The following is a 15,628-nucleotide window of genomic DNA, read 5'->3' as shown; positions in this document are numbered from 1 at the left end:
ACTGACTTGTCTGCCTTCTCTTCTCTTCCTCTGTCTGTAGATTTTAAGGTACGTAAGCAGATCTGCCTGCTGTTATGTGCTGCCCTGCTCCATGTGACCGGTGTCCTGTGCAACAGAACCCCCCACCCCCCACACACCCACCACACCCCATTTGCTGTGCTTGTCTGTGGGGCAACGGTTGCCCTTGGATGCTGATTCAGAGCCAGTCTGCAAATGTATATTTTGTAACTGTTCAGATTTGGCTTGAGGGCTGGAGGTACTGGTCTGATATCAGCAGCTGGGAGCGACTTCTGCCCTGACCCTGCGCTTGTGTCCCAGCTGGAATGACCCTGGGGAGGGAGTAGAGCCTAAAGTCAAAGGGGAATTTAACCATTCCTAAAAAGTTTACTGTAGCTTGTATATTATACATATGTGTCACACATGTGTGTCACAATTTCTCTTATTAGGACACCAGATTTACCCACCGTTCAAAAAAGGGCAAGAATCGATTAACAAAATTTTTGCTACGTATGCAATATGCTCGTAAACTGCAGTATTCTAGGAACGTATAAATCTAGACTGAGAAAAGTGCGGAGTTTATGTATAGGTTCAGCACCAAATACACCGATGAAACACAGACCTGCTGAAGGAGATTCAGGTTTCTTATTTTTTCCTTCTTCATTTTCAGATTCTTTTATATTTCTTTTATATGCTCCCCATCTTTGCATGTATCTGTTGTGTTCTGTAGCCCCACCCTGATGCCCAGGCTCCCATTACCAGAATGGACAGAGGGGTGTCTATGCCTAATATGTTGGAAACAAAAGCAAGTATTTCATACCTCTGCAATAATTTTTCAATTTTTTTACTTGTGTTCATGTGTTTTGTTTTTACCGTTCATCCCCGTTGAGATGCAGATGTAGAGAAACCACATTTCAGTTTCTCAGCTCTTAGTACATTTATTCTCCTTGAGCATTAGACAAAAACCCTGAATCAGAAAGGGAAGTGACATCATCATTTTATTTCCTTCTTTGGATGTTTCTCAAAGAAGAGAAAGGATCCTGTAAAGGATTAACTTCAAGGATGCCATGTCACCAAATCCAGAAGGGAGGTTCTGATGTCTAGGATCCTGCAGATTCAAGTCCTTCATACCAATCAATGATGAATCTGTGCATTTTTGGCCACACTGCTCTGTGTTTTGCACATGTATTTCTGCCTGGGATGGATCCTTAACTTTGAAAGCATCCTTTTTGTATACTGTATGTTTACTGAAAGAAGTGACATCAAAAATTACATGTGTCAAACTTGGCCCTATCCTGCAAGATCACTGTATATAGATCTATTTTTTTTTATTTATTTTTTATTATAGATCTATTATTATAGATCACAATGCAGTGCTGACAATCTGAGTGCCCTACACACTGCGTTCACACTGCCCTTAGGTGACTTTGAAGCTCAAAAAGAATTTTGAGATGCTTTACAAACCATTTTTTTTTTACAAACTGCTCCTGTACAGATTCAGGTGCAGTGTTCGTGTTTAGCAAGGCAACTGAAGAACTGCATTGTGGGATCTGTAGTTTGTGTGTTATCAGCGCTTCATAGCACCGGGCCATAATAATAGTCTTATTGGGCCAAAGATAGTGAGTTATTTTCAAGAATTTGCACTCTCAATGGTCACGATCTATGAGGTCTTGTGGAAAGAAAGACTCTGTTTTTTTTTTTTATGAACTATTGCATGTCTTTCTCTTTCATTCATTTGTCAGCAGCAGAATGAAGGATTCATTCAACACTGCCTGCAGGGTACTGGGGGACACTGAGATTATCAGAGTTTTGGAATTCCAAGGTCTTTCAGCTCAGAAAAGCTACATTGGTTGAGTCATGATAACGAGTTAAAATTCAGGGAAAATTCTGTAGCTTTTTAGACTCCTGTTAACTTATTGTCTTTACTAGCAGTTCCATCCTCTGGTGCAGCACTGTGATCACATTCTATAATCAGGTTCATCCTTATGGATGTTCAGATTCCTGTGCGTGTCCCCTTTCCTGTCCTCTGCTCTTTCCCCAGTCATCCTGCCCTGTGTGTGTGTGTGTGTGTGTGTGTGAATGCATCGCTCTGCACATGAGCCGAGTCCTCGCTGATGCTGTAAATTCATTATGACTGGCGAATGCCTGGCATTGCTCTCTCCATAACAACAACAATCCCTCCCTTTGTGAAGGTGTACCCATATGAAATGCTCACTGTCACCAACAGAGGGAGAGCCAAGCTGCCCAAGGACGTGGACCGGACTCGGCTGGAGGTAATTTCCCACTGGGAGCAGGCATGTGAAAGTTCCTGGTGTTCCTCCACATTTCTCTTGCTTACTTCTTACTCTTTATTCTTCTTTCTCTCGCCCCTCTGCAGCGCCACCTGGCCCCTGAGGTCTTCTTCGACATCTTTGGGATGGAGATTCAGGAATTTGACAGACTTCCTCTGTGGAAACGCAACGACATGAAGAAGAAAGCCAAGCTGTTCTAAGCTCCATCCTGCATGGTTTAATTTATCAGTCACTCCAGGAACGATGGAAGTTCGTCTGTTCCTTCCGCTTCTAACACTTACATACTGACATGTAAACAACAACAACAACGGAAAAAACATCAACATCCTCTTCTTTTGGCCCAGAAAGAAGATTACTTTTCCCTCCCTTATATGAGATTATATATATATATATTTAATTTTTTTGAATCTAGGTTGAAGAACCAGTGGATCTGGGGTTTGAGAGGACAGAGGAGAGATGGGAACTCAGGGGACCTCTGGCTTGAAGCAAAGCTGCCACCTTCCCATCTTTCTGTCGTAAAACATGCCTTTAATCCTGGGGGTCCCGGGGGTATTGGCGGGGGTCCTTCTCTAAAGAGGCAGTTAGGGCACAGCGGGCGGAGCCACTTCAGACCCCCCCCCTCCCAGCTCCTGCTGCTGCCGGCCCTAACGAGGAGCCTTCATGTGCATTAATGGGGGGAAGTTGCCACCGTGTATATGTGTGTAGAACAGGGTTCTGGGGGCTCAATGAGGCCATCCGGGCCTATTTCTCTGAGCCGTTATTACGGGAAACAACCAAAGTGGCATCTGTGGCTCCTACCCTTTAATGAAGCTGCCATAGCACGCTGTCTTATGAGAGTTACTTCAAAACACACCTTCCCACCCATCTCTCAGTCTCACCGCACCTTCAGCAGTCGATTAGGTTCTGCTTGTTAAAACGCCTGTCCTCGTTTGGCCCCACGAACACTACCAGCCTTCGCCTTTAGAGGCCAGTCTTGAGCTGCGACTTTCATTTTTATTTCCGATGGTCTTCCCCCCCTTTTCTCTCTCACTCTGTCTGTCTTAACCCCACTTTTTCTTTATCCTTTCGCAAAATACACGTTTTTTGACTTCTGTTTTGGTCCAATCTTGCAATATGAAATTATATTGTGACAGCATATCACTTTGAATAAAGTTGAAATTTGAGAACTGATTGCACTTGGCTCGTATCAAATTAAAGAAAAAAAAAACTAAAGGTGTAACACTTTTATACAGTTAATACAGAGAAGTAGAATTGAAGGCAAGAGGTCTCAGAACTGCAGCTCCTCTAAAGCACATTGCTGGATACAGAATCCTAGCAGATGAACAGTTCCTAAAATATCGATTCAACTGAATTCTACACCAAATCCCTTTTCTGCTCTGGCTAGTGAAGAAAGTTAAATGTCCTCCTTCCAGTAGATAGCTGATACCCTGTGCAATTTTCTTGTCTAAGCAGGTCTCTGGGTTAAATGAATGAACGTGGGTCACGTGTACACGCTGTAACTGAATTGGTCCACAGGATACTCTGGAAGTTCTGATAACAGCAACAGTTACTTCAGCAAATTCTGCAGACCCTAAAACTAATGGTGTGTGAGATTGTGTCTGTGAGACAGAAAGAGTTTAGCCAACGCAGGGGCGTGTGTTTATTGCCATTCACCCATACCAACAGCACCATTAACACCAACAATGAAGCAAGAAGACACATTCTGGGGGTGCAGCAGCCTGTGACGTGGAATGCACAACACAGACATACACACACACACACACCCATTCATGTCACTTCTAGAAGCTCATTATCATCTCCTCATTGTTTCCACGTTGAGGACAATCATCATTGTTAAACTTCCTCGTTTCTGTATTCAGACATGTGGTTATGTCCTGCTGCTCTGATCTCTCACTCTCGCTCTCTCTCTTTCTCTTGCTTTTATTTATTCTGGTAGCTGTGCGTTTCTGTGTTTCCCCTTCTGGGTCCTCTGACTGTTGCAATGCTCTCTGCAATCTCACTCTAGTCTGGGGCCGTTGTCATGGCACCCGTCAGTGTAGTCAGAGCCCTAAACTCCCATCAGAAATCGGATGGTAAAGATTACAAGGGGTTTTTATTAAAGATCTCATTTATTTATTAACTATTTATTAAATCCTCCAGATTCCCGGAAGCAGAATTTAGTGTCCGGTCTGGGTGTTTTCCGGAGAGATGATGTACGGACAGTGGGAGATCTGGAATAATATTGAATCCTCTTCTTCAGAAACTCCCGGGAATTCCCAAGAGCAGCACATTATCCGTGTTTGTGTATGTGTGTTTGACACACACATCTGTCATGCGCAGGACATCAAAGCGAGTGTTTGTGAAGTCCCGCCGCGCCTCATCGCCATGTGTTCACCATGATCTCACATTGGGCCGGGGTCGGCCTTGCAGATCCACTTTCAAAAATGAAACATTCCTCCGCTGTATTTTCCTTTCCCCAGTCACTTAGGCGCTGCTCTGAAGAACACCCCCGTCTTTACTGTACGTGCTTTGTGTATTTTGAATTTGTAACACGCCCACCCACAATGGGTGTGGAAGAATTCATTTCACTCCCTCCCACATCATATTACGTTTTGGACTGGGATGCTGAAATATGTTCCTTCATGACTCAGCAGTGTACGGTGCGCAGTTGGAGAATACACAGGGTTATTCTATCTTCAGGAATCATCTAACCAAAGCCTGTTGGGGACATGAACATCTGGGACGACGTCTGCTACCAAACCCAATGTGAAGATTGTCATCACTTTAATTCAAGCACCATGAGCATCATTAGCATCAATTATCCTTTTGGAATTTCAGAAAATATATGCCGTGACCTTTCGGTGCCACTCTGTGTACCTAATAAAGTGGCCAATGTCGGTGATACTGCTACACCTCAGGTGGTTTGACCTGCAACATTAACCCCTTCATGTGAGGCGTGGTCATGCGGTCTCATGACTGAGGTGGCTGCTCCCTGGCGGCTTTCATGGTGATGCACCGTGTGCGTGTGCTGCAGTGTTTCAGAAGTCTCCGCCCCTGTCCTCACCTACACAGAACAAGCTCGTTTGTTCCCGCCCTCGCATCCCACACATCTTCGCTCTTCTTCCGTTTTCTTCTCTCCTCAGGGTGGCCCGGAGGAGAGGCTTTGTAAAGGAGTGTCTGTGTGTGCGTGTGTGTATGTGTTACATGGGAAATGTCCCTTGACTCCTACTGAGGCCCAGTGCTCATACTGTGGCTCAGTTGGTGACCTTTGACCTCTGAGTCACAACTGTGGAATGCTCTTTGTGCTCATGCGGCGGCCGCGAGGTACAGTGCACGAGTATCTTCCAGTGCCGGCGACAAGACTGTCTCCACTCCTTCTCTTTCTTCCTCTCTTTTCATCCCTCCTCGATGGGGGGTTCAGGACAGACCGGCCACATTGCATCGCAGCAGCGATAATGACAAAGACAGCAGCAGGGGGCAGACTTTGCTCGGATGGCCCCTTCATGTCTTCATGAGTTCTAACAATATGACCCTGTCATCACAACTGATTTTGGGGGAGGTAAGAGGACCACCCTGTGCGTAGACCCCCACCACACGGTCCAGCAGTCCGAGACCCATTCACACATTCCCCCAGACAAGATGCGGATCAGCTGGTGGAGAATATACACGGTGAGCTGCTGCTCCGCAGCCCAGTTCCAGTTAATTAACATCCAGACGAGGTATGTGGACACTGAGTTTCACAGCAGAACCTCACAGCTCCCACAGGCTGCTCAGCAAACAGGGAACCAACTCAGTAACCAATCAGATTCCACCTTACAAGAAGTGGCTCTGTTTACTAATGTCAAGTTCACTTGTTCTTTCATCCGAATACTTGAATAATCTGCATGTTGGTCCTATTAGTGGGCATGGCCACATTTGTACCAGGGATAGTAGGAAAGTATAGAATGAAGGGAAATTAAGGAGAAAGGGATGAGATGGACACTGCACTTCACCTGGGCATGTGATGTATTGACAGGAGGGGATAAAATCATCCAGAATGATGATGTCAGTCATGACTACAGGCTCCTCCCACTTAAAATCTTTGTTTCTAAAAACATCATTAGAATTTACTGTTTGGGTGTCAGAAATATGAAAGGGCCTGGAGGGTCATCATACAGATAACTAACAAACAGTCACTTCTAATTGTTTATGCCTGTGAATTATAAAGATTACCATTGAAATTACCTGTAAAAAACACCGCCATGTCACTGCTCTGTTAAAAAGTTGATTGTGCAACAAGCTCTGGACCACTGACACTGATACCTGGCAGTTTTGCTTTCATTTTCTGAAAGCGGCGGCTGGGTTTCACCCAGGATTTACAGGGTCTCGCTCCTGCAGTGCCTCCTGCCAGAATGATTTCTCTCCAGCCCTTCCTAATTAAGATCAGATGCTTGTTAAAACCCTAATAAGGACTGTGGCCATTAGGAAGCAGTGTGGGTTGTAGTGAAATCCCTTTATAGCAGGGGGTCCTCAGGGAACAGGGTCGGGAAACGCTGATCCCAGTCCAAGTCCCCTTCGGACAGTCAGCTGAAAAGAAGGTACCACACCTGCCCATTTCAGTTCTTTATCTGGATTAAACTCACCTGATAGCAAAAACCACCTCGATATGAAGCCCTTCATGTGTTTATTTATGCTGGCAGGAATTCCTGAAATTCCTTAAGCCTTGCAGGAGCCTGCGAGTCAAAACTCGGATTGTACGCCCCCATCACATGATACACATTTTTTCTGAAAGCATCCATTTAGAATCCTTCTGAAAGGCACATGATGTGCTAATCACAGATCAAAACTATTTAGTCCGTCTGTTAAAGGAACGTCACTAATGATGTCACCACCCTCCCACCCTCGTCCTCTTGTTTTACTCGCCGTTAGCCCAAAGGTCGGGGGTCTTTCTACATGCGTTTAACCCATTCGCCTGACCGTCCCTAAATAAACCTTGTTTCACCAGAGTAAAAGCAGGACAGCAGTGGTGAGAAAAGCCCTTAATCCACACCTTCAACCGGCTCGCCATCATCCGCTGGAGCGAGCCATGAGTCAGGCAACTGCGTTCAAAACAAGATCTCTTCTTCCCAAAAAACTCACTGACTCACTAACCATTAGGCTTCCGGGTAAAGCAGCTCACATTTTGTTCTTTTAGTTCTTATTCTGTATCCAAACCTGGTTCTTTTACCCAGTTTTAGGACATTAGCAACTAGGGTACAGTAATCTTTTGGGTGAAGTACTTCTGTAAAGTGGAGAAGAGCACAGGCCTCCACAGATACACTGCTGTCCCATTGTTAGGAGCCCCAGAGAAAGTCCCAGTTCTGTCCCATTGCCAGGAGACTATGGTTAGGAGGTCTGTCTGAAGCGAATTGTACCTTTTCTGGAGAGATCATTCAATTTCATCCTGGGGTTGCATGGTGCTCTTCTCAATATATGGACATAGTGCTTAAAAACCTTATTTCCCAATGTTCTGCAATATGAGTATTGGAATGTCAGTACAGATTTTTTTACGTACTACCCTCAACTCTTTTTATGATCTAAGAGAATATCCAACATTTTTCTTGCAAATTTGAGACTTTACACTATTGGAAATTGGAAAAAATCTGATTGTTTAAATTTTCATAAATATTTGACTTCATACTCTCAAATTTATGACCTCACAATATCTGAGTGTTTCCTCGCAAATGTATGATTTCACAACCTCATCTAAATGTATGAATTTTTGATCTTATTTAAGTTTTACCCTCCTCCAGCTCATGAAAAAAATTATTAATCTGTAATAGGCCTACTATGCCATTATAGGAATTTCAATTTCCTATCAATTTCCAATCTCAATTTCAATGCTATTCACCACGAGGCCTAAACTAGTTTTAGTGTCCTTTGCAGTGTTGCATTGTGTTGACCTGTCCTATGTGTGTTGTTATGTTTAACCTGTTTTTCAGGGTGGGGGGTGCATCCTTCTAAATCTGCATTGCACAGTGGTGGATAAAGTACATAAACTATGCACTTGAGTTAAAGATAGAGAGATAACAAGCACAATTTGACTCTAGTCCTCCTTTCAAATGGATGGAAATACTTCAGTAGGTACACGTTTACTTCGTTACTTGCTAATTGCTGAAATTGAAGAGCGGATGCACCACAGACCAGAGTAATTCCAAGATGAAGTAAAAGTGATCCACACTCTAAAGTAAGACATCTTTAGATATCTTTAGAACCACAAGAAGGCTTTAACCTTAATAAAAAGTGCCAGTTGACCTCTGCTGAGGCTGCGGTGAAGCTGTGGTCAGAACGTTGCAGGAGTCTCACTGTGGCTTCGAAAAACAAGCAGCAGCTGACCCGCCGAAGGAGTGCAGAAGATAAACAGCGGCTGCGCTTCTCTCTCAGACCGGCACAGAACTCTGATGGGAAATTTCTGCATCCCCATGGGACCGGGGGTCAGGATTCTTCCGAACATGTGACTCAGACAAGCATCGTTCTCACACTCACCAAGAATGGACGCTTTTCCAAAGTACTAGTCCAGAATACAAAGTTTCATCATGGTTCCTGTTAGAACCTGGGCCATTCTGTGAAACGGGGACGGTCTTAAATTGAGTCAAAAATGAGGGAAGCAAACACGGATGCATAACCTTCACCTGGGAGGTTCAACAGATCCCCAGCAAGCGGAGTGGAATTACAATAAACCAGAAGGTTTTTCAGAAAACACCCATACCAGTTTTTACTGTCATCACTGTACACAGTGAACAACAACAAAAAAAAGAACCAAAACTAGAACCCACCAGTTCCAGTTCCTGTGTTTGTAGGCTGCAAATGAAAAGTTACTGCTGTGTGTGTGTTTGTGTGTGTTAAAATATGCAAGCGTAACTGGAAATGTTGTTACAATGAGGGTAAGTGGAGTGTATAGAAGTTCATCTTCTTGGCGTTAGAAACGGGCTGGGGGGGGGTAGTTAATTCTCCCTGCCTAACATGCAAGCAGACACTTCACATTTCTGCCAATATCTGACAATAGTGAATGTGTTTGAAAGCAGTGGGTAAATCGTTAGACGCTTAAGCCCATTCACTGTAATGTAACTTTAGTGAAAGTGACAATGAAAGATTGTCATTGTGATTGTCGCAGCAGCACAGAACGCAGTGCACAAAGCGAAATGTGTCCTCTACATTGAACCCATCGCCTTAGTGAGCAGTGGGCAGCCATGGAAGGCGCCCATGTAGCAGTGTGCGTGTGTGTGTGTTCTTTGGCACCTTAGTGGCACCTATGGGATGGCAAATTTCCCATTATCGGTCCGCTAGCGGTTCAGGAAGCAGCCCCGTAAACAGAAGGTTGCCACTTTGAATCCCGATCCGCCAAGGTGCCACTGAGCAAAGCACCGTCCCCACACACTGCTCCCCGGGCGCCTGTCATGGCTGCCCACTGCTCACTCAGGGTGATGGGATAAATGCAGAGGACAAATTTCACTGTGTGCACCGTGTGCTGTGCTGCTGTGTATCACATGTGACAATCACTTCACTTTGTCTACAGGTGTGTGTGTGTGTGTGGGAGGGGGGGTGGGGAGATGGGTATCTGCCCCGCCCTGCGTCCAGTGTCTCAGGAGTAACAGGACTAAGTGGTTATGGAAAGTGAGTGTAAATTGGTCACCAGATCCCACCCACTCTTTTTTCGTGAGGTTTGAAGACAGACAGATATGCAGCCGGACCTGCTGACCTTGTAGCTTGTTGAAGGAGTGACCACAGACTCTGGGTATCGCTGTAACGACCACAAAGGCCTAGAACAAAGGAACCAGTTTCTCAGGGTTGGTGCTGTTTTTCCTGGACTGCACTATGAGTGGGAAAATGGAATAATTTTTCTCCCTGTCAGATTGCCAGAATCCCGTCCATCACTATTTGCCTGAAGCGGTTCTCAGCAGAGAGGATTTATTTTTATTTTTTTTCAGGTGGAGAAATCCTCTCGCCGTTATCTCAGGAGATCTCAGGAGATCAGTCAAAACATGATGTGGCCGACGACGCAACTGAACCCGTCAGGGATTCCTGAAAAACATGCAGCGGCATCCTTTATGACGCACTCACGTGTCCAGACAAGAACAGCATTCACGAGGATGGAAGCGAGGCAGACCCAGCTGCTGTTATTACGTCCACGACATGTCACTCCTGTCATGTGAAATGCCACGGCCAGTGTCACCCTCAAAGCGTCTCACAAAGAGACAATGATGTTGGAGCCTCGTCCTGTCTGTGTAAACCTAGAGACTTGTCTTTCATCTTCTTTCATCCCTACCATCATCGGTCAGAAGACAATGCCACGCTGATGTGTAAAAATCCAAAAAAGTCCTGCTGAGGCTGACCATTTACATACATTTACATTTACAGCATTTATCAGACGCCCTTATCCAGAGCGACTTAACCCTAAGTTTCTCCAGGGAGACTGTCCCTGTAACTACTGATTGTAAGTGTCTTGCTCAGGGACACAATGGCAGTAAGTGGGATTCGAACCCGGGTCTTCTGGTTCATAGGCGAGTGTGTTACCCACTAGGCTACTACCACCCTGACCATTAGTTGAATGGGACTGTGGGTACCTGGTGAGCCTGTGGCTATATGGACGGTGGACCTAATTAACTGGTCGCTGATTGAAAGTTCTTTTCTTACTAAAAGAAATAACTGGGGGGGGTGGGGGGGTCAGCGTGTTGTCTATCATCCATGTTCTTGTCTCCAGGCCTATTTTCCCCGCTCACCGAATCCGCATTCCTGCCCTTCCTTCTCCGGGTCACTCCACTCCCAGGGGCCCCCGGGGGCCGCGCTGCAGACGAGAAACGCTTCCCCTCTCCAGGACTTTCTGGGAACGCGCAGCCCGAACTCCTTCAGTCCAAACAGTTACCCGCACAGGGCCGCTTTGGTCATTCAGATGAGGGTGATAATGATGACCGAGCCCAGGCCGGTGTGGGTGACACTCTGAACCCCACTTTATTAGCACGGCCCGCAGGCATGGTCGTGATGGTTAGCGCGTCATCCTCACTAGCCCTGGTGAACAGGTGTGTCGCGTGACGTCACCGGCAGGTACGGACCGGGCTCGGCCTCGGGTGACGTCAGCGGGAGGCGGGGACGCGCACTGGCGCACAGCAGCGGCAGCGGGAGCGCACCGCGCCGCACCGGCACTCCGACGCTCAGCGAGATGGACAAAAACAAAGGTAGGAGAGAAGCGGCCGGGAAAAGTTGACGACGGGGTGAAAAGCGGGCGGCGTTCTGTTCCCGCCGCAACTTTGTAGTGGCGCGGAGAACTGGAAAGAACGGAAGAGCGGATCCGATGGTGACCCAGTTGTTCAGCCGAAGATCCGCGTCCTTTTTTTTTTGCGCAATTTGAACTTTGCGTCGCAACTCCGCGCTTTTGCTGCGTGTCGGGGTCATTTATCACGACGCGGACGGAATCGAGCGTCCAGGTGAGCCGCGGGACGATCGAGGTGGGGTAGGAGCACCTGACAGAGAACCCACTACCTGTAATTTAATAAGAGGCATTAACAGCCCCCCCGGAGACACTCGGGGTTACGTGTCTTGCTCGGGGACACGATGGTAGTAAGTGGGGCTCGAACCTGGGACCTTGTGGTCTGGTTTAAAGGTGAATGTGTTACCCACTAGGCTACCAAGACGTTGGGGCCGGGGTTTTAAGCATGGCTTTTTATATGGATCGGCTTCATTACTGTAAAAACAAGAGCAACTCCACTGGGGGAGTGTGTGTGTGTGTGTGTGATGAAAATTAAATTTCCTAAACATGGTCTTTTCACCCCTTCATCCTGTCACCGTCCACGAACGCTGTCCTCTCGTTTCCTGGTGCGACGTTTCAGTTCAAATAAATAAATCCATGTTTACTGCTGATGCTCTTACGGCATTCCCAGCATTCCTGCGGCCGGGATCTTATTGGGTGGAATTCGCGGAGTTAATGCGGAGTTAGTGGCGGCGCGGGGCAGGAAGTGCTTCTCCCGTCCAAACCTTGCGCTGTACCCCATTATCAGCGGCGATGTGACGTCACCACGCATGCGTGTGCGCAGCCCCTTGCGTCTTGACCTTTTGACAGTAAGACTGACTTTAAAAAACGCTCTTCACGATTCTTCTGTAATTTCCTGTAAGTTTGTATTTTTTCGAGATTTTTTTTAAAGAAAAGGGCTGCAGAAAGAGGGCTGTTTGAATGACATCGTGGCCTTCACAGATGGACAATTAGCCCCGCCCTTGAAGTCTGATCGGCTGACACTCAATCTTGCTCAAACCACAGCTTTGAAACCGCCGTACGACAATGAAGATGATGATCGTTTCGTTTTGATTGGTCCCGCCATCAGGAAGCCCACAGCGGTTATTACTCAGTTATTAGGGTTCAGAATCAGTTTCATCTGTGTGGGGAAGCAAGTGAAAGTAGTGGGGAGCTACAGCCCTCGTGAACTTCAGCGGGGTGTCATGAAAGTGCCGGCCTGGACGTTTACAAGATCACAAGATCACAGGCTCATCATCTCAACGGCAAACTGTTTTTTTGTTTTTTTTTTAAAGAAGACGGTTCACAAATAACCAGTCGCATGGTTATGTTTCAGTTAATTAGATGTATTATAAATGAACTCATTTTTGGGGGAGAAGAGGAAGTCTGTAATCCTCAGTCTGCTGGTCAGAAGAGATTTAATTGACAGAGTGGACAGATTTGGAGTGAATCAAGTTTTTTTTTAAAAAAGTAGGAAAAACAGGACTCCTCTTCAGATGCAAATACCGTCTGATAAGCGGCAGTCAGCATGTAGCCAGTCGTGTTTTCTGTTGTATGTGACGCTGTTGTCGCTGTCGTTGGACTGGAGAAGTTGTGGCGTCCTCCTTGTTGTCCTCAGGACTTATGAAAATAGATTAAAAAAAAAAAAAAAACGCTCTGTAGTTATAGTATCTGCAGCTTGAACTTACGTCCATTTTAGCTTGGGTCTCTCTAAACAGTTCAACAGAGAGTCTGATGAGTGCGGCGCGCTCTACTTCCTCCCTCTGGACGATTTAAACCCGCTCCCGTCAATACGCCGCACGCCCAGACACCGTTAACGGCTGCGCTCGCTTCTCGTTTCATCGGTTTGTTTCCGAAGGTCCCGAGGACGCCTTTGACCCGACACTAGTGAACAGGCCCCACGCTAACGCACAGCAGCCCTGAGGTGTCTTCGCAGTGCGGTGGAAGGCCTCGCCTCTCGCCGCGCCCTTTGTGGCCTTTTTGTTTTTGCGAGCGAGCGCGCCTAAGGAGGGGACGGACAGATAGGAGGGGAGACGTGGTGCTGCGGCGTTGTCTCACTTGTTCCATGGTCAACAGCGTGGGAGTGGCACTTTTTCCACCCCTGTGAGGATTTTATCTGCCGGCTTACCTCCAGGGGAGTCCTCCACGCTGAAGGACTCGGTATTTGTAACAGGCCTGTTGATTTGTTAAGCTTTTTTAAAAAAAAAAAAAAAAAAAAAAAAAAATGTTATTGCTTACATCACTCAAGTTGCAGTGACGACGTAACAGTGAGGGAGAAAAGGGGAAGCGGGCTGGGACGAGCACTGACACGTCGCTCTCGCTTTCCGCGGTGACCCATAGGTCAGATAAATCAAACAGGAAGCGCTTTCGTCCGATGGTGAACACAGCAGACGCCGCTGTAAAACTGTTGGCCTTCAGATGTGTAAGATTTCGTGCCGTGAACCCCGCGGCATGGCTTGGCGGATTTATCGGTAGAGTGGGACGATAGGTGGCGCCGGGGAACGCGGACAGGGCATCCTGGAGAGAATGGTGATGATGGGGAGGTGAAAGTGATTCATTAGATGTTCAGACCTGAACTTATGAACAGGCCACAATCTGCAAAATGAATGGACTTTTCTGCAGGACCTTTGCTGCGTCCCAGCATGCATTCTCCTCTTCAGCATGCGATCGCATGTTTTCTCGGTTAACGAGTTCATTTGCAGCCTCAAGCAGCGAAGTAACACAGGGTGGTAGTAGCCTAGTGGGTAACACACTCGCCTATGAACCAGAAGACCCGTGTTCATGTCCCACTTACTAATATTGTGTCCCTGAGCAAGACACTTAACCCTAAGTTGCTCCAGGGAGACTGTCCCTGTAACCACTGATTGTAAGCTGCTCTGGATAAGTGCGTCTGGTAAATGCAGTAAATGTAAATGTAGTAACAAAGGCTTTGCAGACAGTGGGATTCCACCAGCTTACACATCTAAGACCACAGAACCGTGGGTTGTCCAGGGCGAGGTCTCTTGCCGAGGTGTGTCTTGTGTTTGAAGGAGCCTGCGGACTCTAAATCCATCCTCCTCTTCCCCCGATGACTTCCTGCTCTTCCGCCTTCGCCTCGCGCTTCAAAGGAGACCCGTGCAACCAGATCTCACCCCAGAGAGGCCCGGTCCGATACCACCGCGCTTCCTCTCCAGCGCTGAGGCTGCGGCTCAGCCCTTTCCCCGAAACAGCAAGTTTGGGGCGCTGAGGGGTTGCAGTCTGGCGGACTCCCTCTGCATGTTAATGGAGAGGAGCAGGGGCCGGTGGCTGAGAGGGAGATTCAGACCGTAAAAGTGAACGAGAACAAAGCATAAATCTGCATTTTTTTTAAAACGGCGTGTTAAAATGAAAAACCACCAGATACGAACATCTCGCATACTGCAAAACCGCGAATAATAATGTCGGCGTAGTGCAGAGAGCCTGCAGGACTGGCTTCATGGGAACCAGCGCTCAACTCTGTAGCTGGTTTGGTCCCGGACATCGGTTGATTCTCGGCCTGGTCAGGGTCAGGTGTTTGGTTTGATGAACTCGGATGTGGTTTAGTGTTTGTATCTGTCAATCCTTTCCGACCTTTTCCCTTGTTGAGTCAAATTAAGCTGCTGGCCCTTCCGTCAGTTCCTTTAACTTTCAGCTTGGAAAGTTCATGTGTTCATTCGCTTTAAATAAGGAAATACCGTTAATAATACTCAACAAGTTTATAGTTTGATTGGCTATTTTATTTTAATGAATCCCAGCGGTCTTTCTGTCATACCTCGATGCCTGTTTTCATGCTGTAACGACCTCAGCCTGACCCTAGAGAACCTCATACGTTCTGCTGATGATCCAAACTTGATTAATCCAGTTCTGTCGATGTGGGCTTTGTTTTGAGGGCGCTTGCAAATGGAGCGAGCCCATCAGATGCAGATGACTTCATGTTTCACATTCGGAATTCACCAGTTGCTCATACAGCTTCAGCTTATCACGATTTTTTTCAGTAAAGCCTTCCGTGGGTTCTAATCTGTGGTCCGGCTCACATGGAAGTCTACGCGGAGCATTCTTTTGCGTCCTCTGCTAACTTGATATAGTCTTTAGCAAAGTAGAACAAAGTTTATCAGTGTGTGGT

General features: G+C 46.7%; 2 protein-coding genes across 49 annotated transcripts in view; both read left to right on the top strand.

Annotated features, from left to right (window-relative positions):
* The window catches only part of ablim1b (actin binding LIM protein 1b), a 56,588-nt gene extending 53,130 nt beyond the window's left edge, over positions 1-3,458 (top strand). For 42 of the 45 annotated variants that reach the window (XM_028989832.1, XM_028989833.1, XM_028989826.1 and 39 more), the window contains 4 exons: positions 41-48; positions 728-802; positions 2,190-2,270; positions 2,375-3,458. In XM_028989832.1, coding sequence (XP_028845665.1) covers positions 41-48; positions 728-802; positions 2,190-2,270; positions 2,375-2,488 — 278 coding nt within the window. In that variant the 3' untranslated portion in view covers positions 2,489-3,458. The remainder of the gene's footprint in view (positions 1-40; positions 49-727; positions 803-2,189; positions 2,271-2,374) is intronic. The other 3 variants (XM_028989816.1, XM_028989823.1, XM_028989806.1) reach the window with 3 other exon arrangements.
* A 7,691-nt stretch (positions 3,459-11,149) lies between these two features.
* The window catches only part of afap1l2 (actin filament associated protein 1-like 2), a 30,173-nt gene continuing 25,694 nt past the window's right edge, over positions 11,150-15,628 (top strand). For 3 of the 4 annotated variants that reach the window (XM_028989197.1, XM_028989196.1, XM_028989194.1), the window contains exon 1: positions 11,150-11,458. In XM_028989197.1, the coding sequence (XP_028845030.1) occupies positions 11,443-11,458 (16 nt within the window). In that variant the 5' untranslated portion in view covers positions 11,150-11,442. Of the gene's footprint in view, positions 11,459-11,503; positions 11,708-15,628 lie in introns of those variants that run through there. The other variant, XM_028989198.1, reaches the window with a different exon arrangement.

Source organism: Denticeps clupeoides, chromosome 8 (genome assembly GCF_900700375.1).
Source record: "Denticeps clupeoides chromosome 8, fDenClu1.1, whole genome shotgun sequence".
Lineage (NCBI taxonomy): Eukaryota > Metazoa > Chordata > Actinopteri > Clupeiformes > Denticipitidae > Denticeps > Denticeps clupeoides.
Note: the sequence above shows the minus strand (reverse complement) of the source record. Positions and strands in the feature narration are given on the sequence as shown.